This window comes from Rhinatrema bivittatum, chromosome 6 (assembly GCF_901001135.1).
Source record: "Rhinatrema bivittatum chromosome 6, aRhiBiv1.1, whole genome shotgun sequence".
Classification (NCBI taxonomy): Eukaryota; Metazoa; Chordata; class Amphibia; order Gymnophiona; family Rhinatrematidae; genus Rhinatrema; species Rhinatrema bivittatum.
In genome coordinates, this window is record NC_042620.1 from 263115829 (window position 1) to 263131505 (window position 15677).

At 46.0% G+C, this 15677-nt stretch overlaps 1 protein-coding gene across 2 annotated transcripts in view; it reads right to left on the bottom strand.

Annotated features, from left to right (window-relative positions):
* Window positions 1–853: 853 nt before the first annotated feature.
* LOC115094228 (sulfotransferase 1C1-like) overlaps window positions 854–15677 on the bottom strand; it is a 28562-nt gene continuing 13738 nt past the window's right edge. For both annotated transcript variants that reach the window (XM_029607055.1, XM_029607056.1), the window contains 6 exons: window positions 14946–15074; window positions 14755–14852; window positions 14310–14436; window positions 5143–5237; window positions 4482–4662; window positions 854–1605 (listed from right to left, as the gene is read on the bottom strand). In XM_029607055.1, the coding sequence (XP_029462915.1) occupies window positions 1454–1605; window positions 4482–4662; window positions 5143–5237; window positions 14310–14436; window positions 14755–14852; window positions 14946–15074 (782 nt within the window). In that variant the 3' untranslated portion in view covers window positions 854–1453. The remainder of the gene's footprint in view (window positions 1606–4481; window positions 4663–5142; window positions 5238–14309; window positions 14437–14754; window positions 14853–14945; window positions 15075–15677) is intronic.

Here is a 15677-nt window from a genome sequence, read left to right on the forward strand (position 1 = left end):
GATCTGAAATGTGTTTTATCATTTTGTATGTGTGTCTCCTTTTACTTAGGATTGTCCACATTTCTCTTTTGCTCCCTTACTCTGGTGCATTCTTGATTCTTGAAGGTGTAGGAAGCTCACACGTGACAGTGAATGTGCGCACGCAATGATGCCCCAGTGTATAAGTGATTCCTCCTTTGGGTGCTGCTCAGGGCTGGATTTAGGCATTAGGCAATGCGGGCAAGTGCCTAGGGCAGCAAATTCTGAAGATCGATCAAAAACTAGAACTCCCTATGCTGCTCTCTGATTCCCAGGGTCGAAATCCCCCATCCCTGCTCCACTTCCTGTAATCTTTTTTTTTTTTTTGTAATACAATTTTTATTGAGTGATCCTCAGACACAATATGAAACTTTGCCGATAACAGACAAGCAAACATAATACAGCAAACGATATTGATGACACAAATCACAGAACCATGAGGAAACACTCCTCAATTTTCCCCCTTCCAGATATCTATCACTGTGTCTAAGACATCTCTAGAGCCACCCTAGAGAATACTCATGTCGCCAACAAACTAGGAGAGGCTGCACTCTGATACCTCCCCCAGTCTGACATATTGAACAACTATAGCGGGCTAGCTCTGCTTAAACAAGAAGGAACAGGAGTCCAGTATGCTTATCCCCAAACCCTCACCCTCTCCAAACCTCCCCGTCCCGCTTCTCCCCCTTTACCCCCCTTCCCCCCCCCCCCCATCCCCTACCCAAGGCCTGGCTGACAAACCAGTTGAGACATCCATGTATACTAGAGTCCAATCATAACATTGAAGGCATGGGTCTATCACTAACCCAAAAAACAAAAAAAGAAGAACAAGCAAACATCAGGCATTGAGGATCAAGCTGCGAGCCCGATGTGGCAAAGTCTGCACATATACCTCCCAGGTCTCCAAGAAAAGTCTTCGGAGCGTTGGCGACAACTTAGAAGTAAAACTGTCCATATACATCATTCGATGAAAATGATTACGCCAAGTCCAATATGATGGTGCAGATATCTCCAACCAATTAAGTAGAATATCCTGTAATCTTAAATCTGGCCCTGGTGCTGCCTATCATAGGAGCCAACTTTTCAAAATGATAGGGGTTTACTAAATTCAAACACAAATTACCCCTTCTCAGATACATTAAGGAAGTTTGCTCAGTACTGAGGGTGCTCAAGCACCCACTGCACTCACAGAGCGGGGCCCCTATGTGTGCTGGGAACTGCAGGTCACAGAGCAATTGCACACAGTTATCAACTGAATGAGAAATATTTTATACACAGAGACTCTGACCACTGGATACAGGAGAATGGATTCTTGAGAAGGCTCTGGGGACTGTCAGTGTTGTGAAGGAGGTCGTTTTCCACAGAAGATAGAAGGGTGGAGGAGGATTATGGGCTCCTCTTCTTTCTTTGCAGATGTGTCTGGTCACAGCTTTCCTCAGGGGCCCTTTTCAGCCCTCTCCTTTGTGACAGCTGGGTAAATCTGGGTCTGGAATGCCAACGTTGTCCCCGCCATTTTGCGCTGGTAATCTGCATCAAAAGCTTCATTCTGTGCCACTGTGAAGTGTTGCTTCCAGTTCCCGACTTCTCCTGGTGACAGAAAGAGAGGTAGTAGGCGAAACTCACTCTTGTTAGGCCCCAGTCTAGTATTTTACAGGGGAACCATGTTCCCAGAGGAGACATGCAGTTACACCAGACAAGTAGGTGAATCTCAGTGACCTTCTCCCCTCCCTTCAAGGGTTGTGAGTTTGGGGGAGTCCCCTTCCTATCTCTCACACCAAGGGCTAGGAGTTTGGAGGCCTTTTCCTATGACTCATTAAGGGGGTCATTTTCAAAAGGGTTCAGCTTGTAGAACTGGGTTATACATGTAAGTAGCATGAGTTCATGCAAGTCATATCGTGTAAAAGCCAGAATTATGCACCTAAATTTAGATGGAAAAAAGGAGCAGTAGGAGTGTTCTGTTAAAGGGTTCAGAGGTTTGCACACAAGTTAATATTTTGTAAGCAGTTAGTGCCTCATGCATTCCTGAACGTATACACCTGCTTTTATATCTGCTAATCGAGTTGTGGAAATGAAAGTATTTGTTCATGATTATCTTTCTTCTTATATGTTTACATTCTTTTATTTTTACTTAGATTTTTATTTGATTTACTTGCTATATTTTTTTTTAGTTGGTTGTAATTATATTATTTTGTTGTATGTGTAATACGGTAATGTTGACTTATTAATTCTCTGTGTTTATTTTATTGCACATCGCATTGATTTACAAAATGCAATCCGTTAAATCATTAAACTATATTAAACTAAATTGCACTTATCTTTTGTCTGCAGTTTTTGGGTGGGAGGTCTGATGGGTCAGGATAAAGTTGTGGAGGCCTAAGCAAAATTAGTGTGTTAGCAAACTGGTGACTAAAAATATTCACACGAGTATTTTCATATGCATAATACACTCATGCTTTCTAAAACACCTGCCCACATATAAACTTCTGTAAATATATGCACGTTACAATTCTTTTGTATGTAAAATATGTGCATGTATTTTTATAAAATAGGGCCAAAAGGTATGCAGCTCCCTGCATTAAAAAAATGTACATATGCATGTACTTTCGGAGCAGAGATTCTACACTATGTGGCTCCCATCACTCAGTTTACAAAATATAGGCAGAACTTTGTCTACACATACTTATTTGTGTATGTGCTGACTTAAAGGGTAATTTTTAACAGTGTGCGTGAGAATAGAGGTTGGGGGATTCCTCTTAACTCAGGCCTAGATTAATCAAAATGTTATAAATATAGCAGAAATAGCGCCTGCGATAAAAAAAAAAGGGTATGGTTAGGAAAATTGTAGAGTTACTGCACACAGTATATTATTGCAGGTCAAAACACATACCTGCAGCAGTCAGTGTGACATGCTATCTATCTATCTATCTATCTATCTATCTATCTATATATAGAAATAAAAAAAAAATGGCAATATATATATCTTAACTTGTGCTTATTGTTTTACACAAAATTACCTCCAAAAACATTTTGGAGAAAGGAAAAAAGCACTTTAACTTACAGAAAAAAATCATACATCAAATCTTTCAATGATATAAAACCAATATATTTATTTCAAATCTATTAAAACAACCTTTCCTTTCCAATGTTAATTTTTTATATAAAATCACTCATATTAAATATTCCCCTCTGAGAGTACTAGAGTTCTTCACTCATAGAAATCAACATTTATCTAAACATATATAGATCTCCACACATCAATGTTTATAGCCCTTACCACTATTCTACTACTAAACTCAATCTCTCCCTGAAATATAGTACTTTGTACATTAATCACTGTTGATTATTAATAACAAAAACACTACACTGAGTTTAATTCTTAATGCATTCATGCACATGGTAGTGCTGTTATTACTATTTAACAATGCTTTATTACAATATTTAAACCACTATTATGTGGTCTGCACTATCACATGTAGATATCCAAGATGCGTTTTCAAGATCCCTCATCTGTAGTGTTTCCCTGTTACATGATTTTCTTTCCCAACAAGGCCCTTGTTTCGCCTTCCTGGCTTCTTCAGGGGAATTAGCTCGAAAGGAACCAATCAACAGTGTATAAATCACCCCCACCTCTCGATTCTGAACACTGAAGGGTGAGTCAGAAAAATCACAGGGTTCGGTATTGCCTCACGGCTCTCTTGTCACTATTGTAATGCAATCCTTTTCTTAAACCCCGAACCCTTGTGTACACTGACTCAACCACTCTTCACTTGTTTCAACTTGTTGATAGGAGAGTCTTGCAAAAGAATTTACCAGAGGCATAAAACCTCTCTTAAACAATTTTTTTGAGATTACCTCAGGATATTTCCCTTTTCTATTCACCATACAAAAAAAGTCAAATTCTGGTGTCAACTCAGTAACAGTGACACAGACACCCTCCAATACTAGACACTTTTGGAAGCAACAGAAAACCCTGCAAGAAAGATACTTGGAACCTATATAGCAAGCCTACCACCCCTCTCCAACCCCCTCACCCCCAGTTTCTTATATTCTTAATTGCCTCCATCTCCTCTCTGCTAAGACTATGACTGATTTCTTCTATGACAAGGTTCACATGATTAATCTTGAGTTCTCTACGAGGCCCCCTCCACTGATCACTCATTCCCTTAATCCCTGCCACCCTTTCTCTTGTCTGAAATCAGAGGAGGAAACTGCCCGTCTTGTCTTGTCCTGCAAGCTCACTACTTGTTCCTCTGAGCACATTCCCACCCAGCTCCTCAGTTTTATTTAGGCTGCTGAAGTTGACCCTAGGGTTCTCCTTCATGGCCTTGAGAGAAGTGTTGACATGCGATCTTTTCTACATACCCAGTTCTTTTTTCAAGAAGTTACATGGGACTTCTTGCTCTCATGCTTCAAGTTCTACTTCGAGGGAACTGAGCGTGTCATATGAAGCCCCCTCCTAATACCTTTTCTCATGAAGGGGGAAATGGACTCATCAAAGATGTCAGAGGAAACAGTGGAGCCATTGGCCATTGGGTTCTCCTTCATGACCTGGAAGGTGGTGGAATGAACAATCTTCTTCAGGACCTCCTCCCCCAGGTCCTTCTCCAGGAACTGCATCACCTTCCGGATCTCACGAGCCGGGTCCTGCAGAAGGAAGAGGTCAATATTCAGTGAGGCATGAACCTACCAAGTAACTGAAGCTGAGATATTCAGCAGCACATGTTTCCTACTAAATATACCCAGTTAAGATTATGGTTATCTGGGTACATTTACTTGGATAACAATAGACCTGCTCTCCACCATGACCAGACTTACCTGGCTAATTTTAAGCCCCACCCTTGGATTGCCTTCACATCCTCTGGTTTATTTTTTATCTGGGTAGATTTTAAACTTGTAATAACTTATCTGATTGAAACTGATCCATTTGGCAGGGTGGGAAATTCAAAACTTGGGGTTTGTCCAGCTAAATCCAAACTGAGCTGGACTAACCATTTGAATATGGACTTCTATAAATATACAGTGTTGCGCAGGAGAACTACATAGATATCTAATGGACTGTGTGGTTTGTGGGGCCAGGGGTGAGGTGATATCTATGGTGAACGTGTTAGGGCTGAATTATCTCACCTCCTTTATGTCTTCGTAGAACATATACAGGATCCTGTGCTTGTCCTTCTCATCCCAGTACCCGCGGACATGATCATACCAAGAACCCCAGCTGACTGGAAGGATACAGAAGTTGAGAATAGTGTATCTCTGCTAGATGAAGGTGAGAGAGGTAGACATTAAACTTGTCACTGTCACAGACTGAGCCATATATCTCACTCTTACTCTGAAGGTCTGAGGAGTGGTAAAATGAGGTCTCCACTAAAATCTCAGCCTCTCCACTAAATACAGCCTTTGCATTGCTATCAGCCAGCATGACCTTGTCTACCCTTCCAGATTCCACAGCCTCCACCACTTTCTCAGCTTGACTTTCTTCTCTTTGCCAATTTACGAGATGTCCGAACTTTCACCACATTTCCAGCCGCTGGGACAGGAGGGCATCTGCATGCTCTCAGACACAAATCTCCGCCACACTGGCTTGCATGGCTGTAGAACACCCAGAGCTGTGCTGCATACTGTGATAGATACTAACAGGTAGATTTTAAAAGCGTTGCTCGTGTAAAATAAGCCACTCACATATGTGGCCCATGCGTGAGCAACGCAAATTTTAAGAAGCCGGGAAGTACGCATGTACATTCCTGTGCGCACGTCAAGAATAAGAAGGCAGAAAAGGAGCGGAGAATGGGTGTTATGGAGCAGGGCCAAGACTCACACACATAACCCTGAATTTTGTTAAGGCTGAATAGGGAACTCGCACCATGTTACCTGCGGAAACTGCTGGTCCTGCTGAGGTGCTGGTTGGGGGGGGGGGGGGGGGGGGGGAAGGATGGGGGGAAGAGAGAGAGAGAGAAAGAGAGAGACTCTGATAGAGAGACAATATGATACTCTATATATCTCCCATTGTGAGAGGGGCACTTTCAACTCAGGGTGGGGTGTTTTTTTTTTGGGGGGGGGTTACATTGGTCTGGCAAGGGTGCAAGAGACACTAGACCCTTGTAACACTGCCCCCCCTCCCCAAAACTCACCTTGAGTTGAAAGTTCCCCTCTTACAGTGAGATATAGGGCATGTCATATTGTCTCTTTCTCCCCCTCCCCCTCCCTCTCTTCCTCCCAATGGTCACTTGTGCTAGCGTGTTATATGCGCGTAAAGGCTGCACACATTTGCACGGCAGGCTTTATTTTAAATGATATGTGTGTACTTGAATGCACAATATAAAATTAAGCATGTCTTTGCTTGCATGCCCAATATGCGCGTTTATAGGCAGATGTGCACTCCTTTTAAAATTTAACTGTAAGGTTGTTGAGGTTACTATCACCAGAGAGGCAGTTTTAAAATATAGTTGTTAAAGGGGTAATTTTCAATAGCTTACAGCTTCAGGGCACACGTGAACTCTTGCATGCATGTACTTTTGTACATGCTTACCTCATAGTAGTTTTCAAGAGTATAGCTGGGTAGTTTCTCTTTAAAAGTCAGCAGCAAGTAGACAGGTACAAATGAGAGTGGTAGTGGTTGCAACTTGAGTGAAAAGAAGTGGTGCTGGGGTCATGCCTAGGGCACAGTTTCACATTGTGCGGGCAGTGTTGATAGTCACTGCTACCCCGACAAAGTTAGCCGGGTGAATCTGGTTGGAAAAATCCCTTTCTTAAAGTTATCTGGATACTTTATTTGGATATATTCAGCCAAACACTTATCATGGTATGTTCTGCTGAATATCCAGCTAAAGTTATCTTGGTAACTTCAACCGAAAAGGACAATTGGTTCTAACCTGCTAATTTTCGTTCCTGTAGTACCTCAGATCTGTCCAGACTCCTAGATTTATTCATCCCTGCCAGCAGATGGAGACAGAGAAAGTTTCACTGATACTGCTTCATAATCTCTGATGCCACCTGCAGTTCCTCAGTACTGATCTGTACCCAAGCACAAACACTTGCAAAACTTGTAAAATTTGTAAAAACTTGTAAAACCTTGAAAAACGTCTTCCGAGTCTGTATTCCATAACCTTAAACATTTGTACCAAAAAGATTACAGCTGAGCGGATGACTCTCCACCTCCATAGATCGGGCGGGTTCTGAACTGATCCGTGGTGCTACAGGAACGAAAATTAGCAGGTAAGAAGCAATTTTCCTTTCCCTGTACATACCCAGATCAGTCCAGTCTCCTGGGATGTACCAAAGCTCTCTACTTAGGGTGGGACCTGGAGAGTCGCACTCACAAGACACTCTTGCCAAAAGACTGAGACTCTGGATCCCCTACATCTAGAAGGTAGTGCCTTGCAAAAGTATGCAGCAACATCCAAGTTGCCACCCTACAAATTTCATGTGGTGAAACCAGCTGGGCCTCCACCCACGAGGCTGTCTGAGAACATTTAGAGTGAGCCCTCAAATCTTCAGGTTCCTGACAGCCTTTGAGAATGTATGCCGACCCAATAGCCTCCTTAAGCAACCTCAAAATGGTAGCTTTGGAAGCTTGGGTACTTTTCTTTGCACCATTTCATAAAATGAACAGATGATCAGATCTCCTAAAATCATTTGTTAACTTGAGATAGCTCAGCAAAGTCCTACGGATGTCCAACGGTCTAAGCTCCCACGCATGAGGTGCAGAAGCATCCAATTCCAGGAAAGCCGGAAATTCCACCATTTGATTAACATGAAAAGCCAATACCACCTTGGGAAGAAACAAGGGAATCGTCCGCAAGGACACTCCTGAGTCTGAGATCTGAAGGAATGGATTGTGGCAAGATAAAGCCTGCAACTCAGAGATTCTCCTTGCAGAACAAATGGCTACCAGGAAAACAACCTTCACGGTCAAATTCTTAAGGTCACTCTGCAGAGAGGTTCAAAAGGTGGTTCACACAAACTTCGGAGAACGAAATTAAAATTCCAGGATGGACAAACTATCCAAACCAGATGGCGCAAATTCTTAACCCCCTGAAGAAATTGAACCACATCGGGATGAGAGGACAACATGTGACCCTCAACTCTACCAAGTAGACAAGCCAGAGCCGCTACCTATACTCTGAGGGAGTTGAAAGCTAGGCCTTTGATCAAACCTTCTTGAAGGAAAGATATAACCTGAGACCCAAAGACTGTAAGGCCTGTACCCAGTTAGTTATACACCATGCCTCAAAGAGCTTCCAGACTCGGATATACGACAACAATGTCCACGTCCGTCTAGCTTGCGAAAGAATGGTTATAACCGCCTCTGGGTACCCTCTTCAACTCAAACACCACCTCTCAAAATCCAGGCCGCTAGACAAAAGCAACCTGCCTGGTCTGAAAATATGGGGCCCTGCCGAAGAAGACGAGGAAGATGACTAAACTGTAATGGTCCGTCCACTACCATGTTGACCAGATCCACGAATCACGGCCGATGAGGCCACTCTGGGGCTACCAACACCACTTCTCCCGGGTGTTCCTCTATCCAACGCAACACTCTGCCTATCAGTGACCAAGGGAGAAATATGTAAAGAAGAACCCCCCGAGGCCAGGGTATTACCAGAGTGTCGACCTCTTCGGCCCTGTATTCATGTCTTCAACTGAAAAAACGAGATGCCTTTGCATTGAGACATGTCGCCATTAGATCCACATGGGGACAGCCCCACCTGTTTCGGATGAGTTGCATCGCTGACTCGGACAACTCCCACTCTCCTGGATCTAGCGTTGTGCAACTTAGAAAATTCACTTGGATGTTTTTGACCCCTGTGATTTGAGATGCCACTGTCTGAATCAAGTATTGCTCCACCCAAAAAATTAACTCCTGAGCCTTCTGGGCCACCGCATGACTCTTGGATCCTCCCTGCCAATTGATATATGCCACAGTCATCGCATTATCCGACAAGACCCTGTTGTGTTCCGCGGCCGTGGCGCCCCACGACCGCGTCCACCTACCTGACTCACAGCACCATGGGAGCCCCGGGGGAGGGCTCCGACCCGGGGCCCCGCTGCCCGTTGCAGGGGAAGCCGTCCTGCTTCCTCTCAGCGGCATCTCTCCCCCACGGAGAAAATCCAAGATGGCCGCCGCCATGCTTCAGCACTAGGCCACGCTCCCTCCACAGAATTAAAAGGACCCATCCCTTTAATGACCTCAGCTGTTCTCTATCAGCCAGGGCAGAGGAAGTATAAAAGGCAGCTTCCTCTGCTCATCCAGTGACTTGGCAACGTCTCCTGTGAGCTTTGTCCAGTCTGCTTGCTTCGGTGAGTTCTTCGAGCTTGGCTTCTGCTTTGTCTTCCTGGTTCCTGACTTCGGATTGGCTTACGGTGATTCTCTGGTTCTTGACTTCGGATTGGCTTACGGTGATTCTCTGGTTCCTGACCTCGGATTGGCAAGCGGTGATTCTCTGGTGCACGACCTTGGACTGGTGAGTGACGACCCTCTGGCACTCGACCTAGGACTCCTCCAAGACTCCGTCTCCAAGGGCCCACCTAAGTCCCAGCGGCCCGGGTCCCTACGGGCTCCTCCTGGGGGGACCGCGGGCTTCCAGGGCGAAGCTCCAGTTGGCCTTTGCACCATTGCTCTGACCTCCCTAGGTCCACCTAAGCCCCAGCGGTCGGGTCCCTATGGGCTCCTCCCGGGGGGACCGCAGACCACCAGTGGTGAAGACTCAGCGCCTCATCTCGTCTCTTCATCGCCTCTGTATTCGCCTCAGCCTCCAGTGCCAAGGGTCAGCCGGTCCCGCCTCCTGTTCTGCCTCGCCACCCGACAAGAGACCCTACGGATCCTCCAAAAGGTATACCATCCTCTTGTCGGCCAAGGGTCCACAAGCCTGAGCATAACAGACCCTCACTGAGCAGCCTTGAATCAAAGGTAGAAAAACAAGAAATGCTAATCGCACTGCTCTGGTTTCTAAGCGATTGATAGTCCAAGAGGTTTCTTCCACCGACCAAGCACCCTGGGCCGATTGTCACGGGCATACTGCTCCCCAACCAGAAAGACTGGCCTCAGTAGTAAGAATTACCCAATCCAGGATCTTCAGATCGCCCCCACGGACCAGATTGGATGACTGCAGCCGCCAACCAGACTGTCCTGCACATGACCATCAAGCGAGACAGGCATATGAAACTCCTCCGTCAACGGATTCCACTGTGCCAACAGAGCTCTCTGTAGCGGTCTCATATGCGCAAAAGCCCACGGCACCAACTCCAGCATTGAAGCCATTGAGCCAAGAACCTGCAAAAAATCCCAAGCTCTGGGAACCTGCAAAGCCAACAGATGCCGGACTTGTGTCTGTAACTTGCAGGCTCTCTCCTTTGAGAGGAACACCTTGCCCTTCAGCGTGTCGAACCGAGCCCCCAAGTAGTCTAGGGTCTGTGACGGGATCATCTGGTTCTTAGCCAAATTCATCACCCAGCCTAGAGATTCTAGGGTGGTGATTACTTTCTGTACTGCTACACAACAAGCGACTTCCGACTTTGCTCTGATGAGCAAATCATTTAGATAAGGGTGCACCAGGACCCCCTTGAGCCCAAGGGGGTCCTGGTGCACCATTACCTTGGTCCTGGTGCACCATTACCTGGTCCACCATTACCTTGGTGCTCAAGTGAATGTGCAGGGCGCCTTGGCCAGCCCAAAGGGGAGAGCCTGAAGCTGGAAATGCTGACCCAGTTCCATGAACCTCAGGAACTGTTGGTGATCCAGACAAATGGGGATATTAGGTAAGCCTTCATAAGATCCAAAGAAGCCAGGACCTCGTCTTTGTGCACCGCAGAGTTTCCATCCGAAACCTTGGGACCTTTAGCGCCACATTTACCATTTTAAATCCAGAATGGGGCATAAAAAGCCTTCTTTCTTTGGAATTATGAAGTAGATGGAATACTGACCTTTGCCTCGTTTGCTCTGTGGAACCGGAACCACCACTCTTAAGGCCCGAAACCTGTCTAACATCCCCCAGACCACTCAACGCTTTTCCAACAACCTGCAGGGGGAAATTAGAAACAAGTCATGAACGGGCTGAGCAAATTCTAATGCATAACCGTCTCTTATTATGCTGAAGACCCACTGATCCTGAGTGATCTTGGTCCACTCCCTGTAAAATCATGCTAGACGATCCTCTATAAAAGAAACAGCAGAGTGGACCAGCCTTGATTCATTGTGAGGTTTTGGCTCCAGCAGCCCCACTATTGGAGGAGGCTCTGAATGGCCGTCAACCACCTCAAAAGGACTGCTCCCAGGACTGATCTCAAGAAGAGAACTGCATTTGTGAGGCTGGGGCTCCTCTCACCTTACGCGACCTGCTAATATCCCCAAAACGCAACTGAGATTGAAAAGGCCACTTGCCCTTAGGCTTATCCTCCAGCTACTTATGCACCTTATTCTCACCCAGGTCCTTCATCAAGTGCTCCAGATCCTCACTAAACAAGAGGTGCCCCTTAAAAGGCAGAGAATCTAAATGAGACTTAGATGAAACCTACGCCAACCAGTTGCATAACCGCAATAACCTCCTGACTGAAACTGTGGAACCCATAATACAGGAGGAAGTTCTGACCAAGTCATACAAGGCATCCACAATGTAAGCAACTGACGCCTCCAAGCGCTCTGCTTTATTTGCTCTGACACCCGAATTTGCCTGCCCGTCCTGAAGCTGTTGAACCCAGCTCAGGCAAGCCCTTTGCATGAAGCTGGAGCAGATAGCTGCTCACAGACTCAGGGCTGATACCTCAAAAATCCTTTTGAGCTGAATGTCCAACTTCTACTCTTGAACATCCTTCAACGCCGCAGAACCTGCAACAGGGTTAGTTGCCTTCTTTGTGACCACCGAAACCGCAGCGTCTACCTTTGGAAGGGAAAAGAGCTCCAACGTCTGTTCTGGCAAGGAATAGAGCTTAGCCATCACCCTTCCCACTCTCAAGCCAGAGTTGGGCACTCCCCATTCTCAATTTACCAGCTTTTTCACTGACTTATGATAGGGAAAAGCTCTCAGGGGAGCCCAAAGCCCACCCAGAACCGTATCCGCACCTTCCATATCTAAGCCTTCCTGTGGGAGTTTCAGCCCCAGTTCCTCCAAAACCTGAGGAATCAAAGGGCACAATTCCTCCTTCTGGAACAAGTGGCGCACTTTAGGTTCATCACCCTCTGAGACTGGAAGATTATCTAGATTATCTCCTTACGATACGCCAATATCATCTGGATCAATAACCTGATCCTGCGACAAGGGCTCCTGCATCCCGGGGTCCCCCTGAGACCCAACCGACTCATCCGAGCCTGCCTCAGCAAACCCAGGATGCTGCGAACGCTGTTCCAGTGGAGGGTTCCAACGTCGGGATTGCTCAGGCCCCAGAGTGTCTCTCTGACCCCCTAGAGGGTGAGACTGGCCACTCAAATCTGCTTGCTGAGCTAAATATGCCTCATGCAGCAGGAGAGCAAAATCAGCAGAAAATGCCTGAGGAGCCAGAGAGAGTTATGAGGGTGCAGTCTCCGTGGATGCAGGCACTGGCAGATCTAAGCACACTGCCCCATCTGCCCCCCTCCCCAGACCCTCTACCGTGGTCGGGTAGGCCAGAGAACAGTGCGGAGGCAAATCTCCCCATCGTCTGTCTGAACATACCGCACTGCCGGGGGAGCCAAAATGGCCGCCATTCCCGCGTTGGAGGAAATCAGAGCTTGCCGCGGTCCGCACATTGGTGCTTCTCAGAAACCCTCGGGGGAGAGCCCAAACGATAGTTCCTGCCTCTCGCGATCGCCGGAGCCTCTGAAGGACCCTCTCCTCCTGAAACGCAGGCTGCACATAAATTAAAGCGGCTGAGTCGCACTGATCCTGCACCACACGCGCGGCAAACATGCACCACATGTACGGCAAACAGAGCCACAAACCATGCTGAAACCAGAGGAAAATCCCCCTGCTGAGCTCCAAACAAACATGCGAATGGGAGCAAAAAACAGAGCCTGCACACCTGCTACAAACAGGGACCGGAGGGAGAGAGGCCCCCCCCCCCTCCAGCTCACCCACCTCAACCAAACAGGGAAGGATCCACCAGGACCCAAACACCCCTGAGAGGAAATGCTCACACCCAAAAAAGAAAAAATTCACCAACTGCAGGTTTATGCACCAGCCACCATCTGCTGGAGACAGAGAAATACTGAGGAACTGCAGGTGGCACCAGGGATTATGACACAGTGTCAGTGAAACTTTCTCTGTCTCCATCTGCTGGCAGGGATGAATAAACTCAGGAGTCTGGACAGATCCGGGTACGTATAGGGAATAATGTTTCTGCTCAATGGCTTACTCAATATGGACCTCTCAACTTTCTTCAAACATTGGTCTGTACCTGTGCAGTAATTGCTGGTCACCTTCTGCCAACCAAGAAACTTATCTAGGCTCACTACTTCTCTCTGAGTAGAGAAAAATAGTCAAATCTCGGTTTTTGTCCAACTAACTCCACAAGTTAGCTAGACAAACCTTTTGAATATCAACCTTTGAACGCCTAAATGTAGGTACCTAAGTGTTTTAAGCATCTATTTTTAGTCAAACTTCAGGGCCTACATTTTAAGCTGAAAAGTCATCTAAATTTAGGACAGTTATTCATTGCTTAGATTTAGGTGCCTAAGCTGGGTGCCTAGTGCTGAAAATGAATACTAAGCACCTAACATTTTCCATGCCCTAACTTCACCCCTGTAACCACTCCTAGTGAAACTAGGAGGTCAATATTCCAGCAATACAGTGAGAGGACAATTTAACTGGCTAAAGTTAACTAAATAAATTCTCACAGATAGTGAGTGGAACATTACTAATTAGGTACGCCACTGAATATAGCGGATAGAGTCCTGAACTTAGCCAGACAAACCGTCTGAATATTGACCCCCTAGGATCCTAAATTCAGGCACTAAGCCCTAGTCAGTTTCAAAAGGCCCAATTTAAAACCCCAACTTCCAAAGTTAGGCACCTAAACCCTTTGAACATGTGCATCTTAAACTCCAGGGGGAATTAGCCTTTTGTTTTATGTTTTGTCAATTTAAAGGACCAGTATGCCAACTGCGGTCCTGTTACTTTATGTTTCTGGGATGTTGTTCATTTATACTGTCTCCAGACTCCAGAGACAGAGGAATTAAGGTCAAGATGGACCCTACAACAATATATTTGTATGTACTTCCATGCGAGAGAGAATCTCTAAAGTTCATGGTGGAGGAAGTGGAAATGTGAGGGGCAGAGTGCAGCCCAAATCCTTTTGCCCCACCAGAGACAGCCCCAAGTTACGTTTTTCTTCCATAAAGTTCTGTAGGTATTCATGCCATGGTCCTGGCTCTGGCTGCATCGAATTCATCTTATCAAAGAAGTAGAACGAGACCACACTGTCCTTGGCATTCCTGGCCACATAAATTGTCTGAAAAAAAGAAAGACAAGGATTAAAAGAAGGCAACATTTGTGGACAGAGGCCATAGTGAGAGATGCCAGACATGGAGTCTGAGGGATACTCTAGGACCATGACTACCGAAGTACAAAGAGAAAGGAAAGATCTCCCTAATAGAAGGACAAAAGCAGAGCAGTGACAAAGAAGCAAAGCTAAGGCCTGAAGAAAGTTCTAGGATAAGGCCATTGTCCTCAAGTTCACCACCTATTCACATGTGTGAGGAAGGGTGATTAGGAGGAGGAGGAGGGAGCATGAAAGTCCAGATGGAAAGAGTAGAAGGTGGAAGTTTACCTTACAATTTAGCTTCCAGAAAGACTTGGGCACCAACTGAAATGGGAGGTGAGTTTTAATAGTGCGGGGAGACGGACTTGTCTCAAGGATCTCCATGGCTGAAGGGAAAAATGAGAGATCACTAAATTCAGTGATATTAGATCATCTGGCACATGATATTGCCTAGAAAGGAGCGACATCAGAGGGCCCACCTGGTATGGATGATATGGAGGAGGAAAGTTCCAAGAATGGGATCCGGACATAGAAGGGAGCTCGGCGGGCCTTTTCCAGATCCCCCTCATTGTTTATAAGATCCACGATCTCTTGCATCCAGGTAGTGCCTAGAGAGGTTAAACAATAAGCAAGAAAAGCATTGCAGAGCACTTTGTAAGAATGTTTTTTTTCCTTTTAATCCACACCCCCCCCCCCCCCCAAAAAAAAGCTATGATTGTAAACCATGTTAAAAATTGACTTAAGTCTGGTCCCGTCAGGAAGAACTGTCCTTGGTGATCAATCAGGGCCTGGCACTGCCATGTTAGCCCTGCCTCTGACGTGTATCAACACTACCAGAGCCAGCTCTTCCATTGGGCAGTTCAGGTGATTGCTTAGAGCGTTATTATTTGGGGGCAGCACCAGGAGATTCCCTATGCGTGAGCACACAAAGGCTTGCCTGAAGACTTTATTGCCCAATGCCCTGAATCTCAAGCAGCAGAGAACTTAAGCTTCTTACCCCAGCCCCTCCCCTCGAGTGTGTAGGGAACAGGAGGGGAGGGGGTTGAGGCTAGAGCAGAACAGATTAAGATAACATGATTGGCATGACAATTTTACATGTGTTGCCAAAGCAATACATACAATAATTAAAAGAAAAATGGGAAGAAAAAAATTACAAAATAACAACAAACGTAAATACAGGCTACAGAAAGAACAAGGAAGAGCCACTCTGC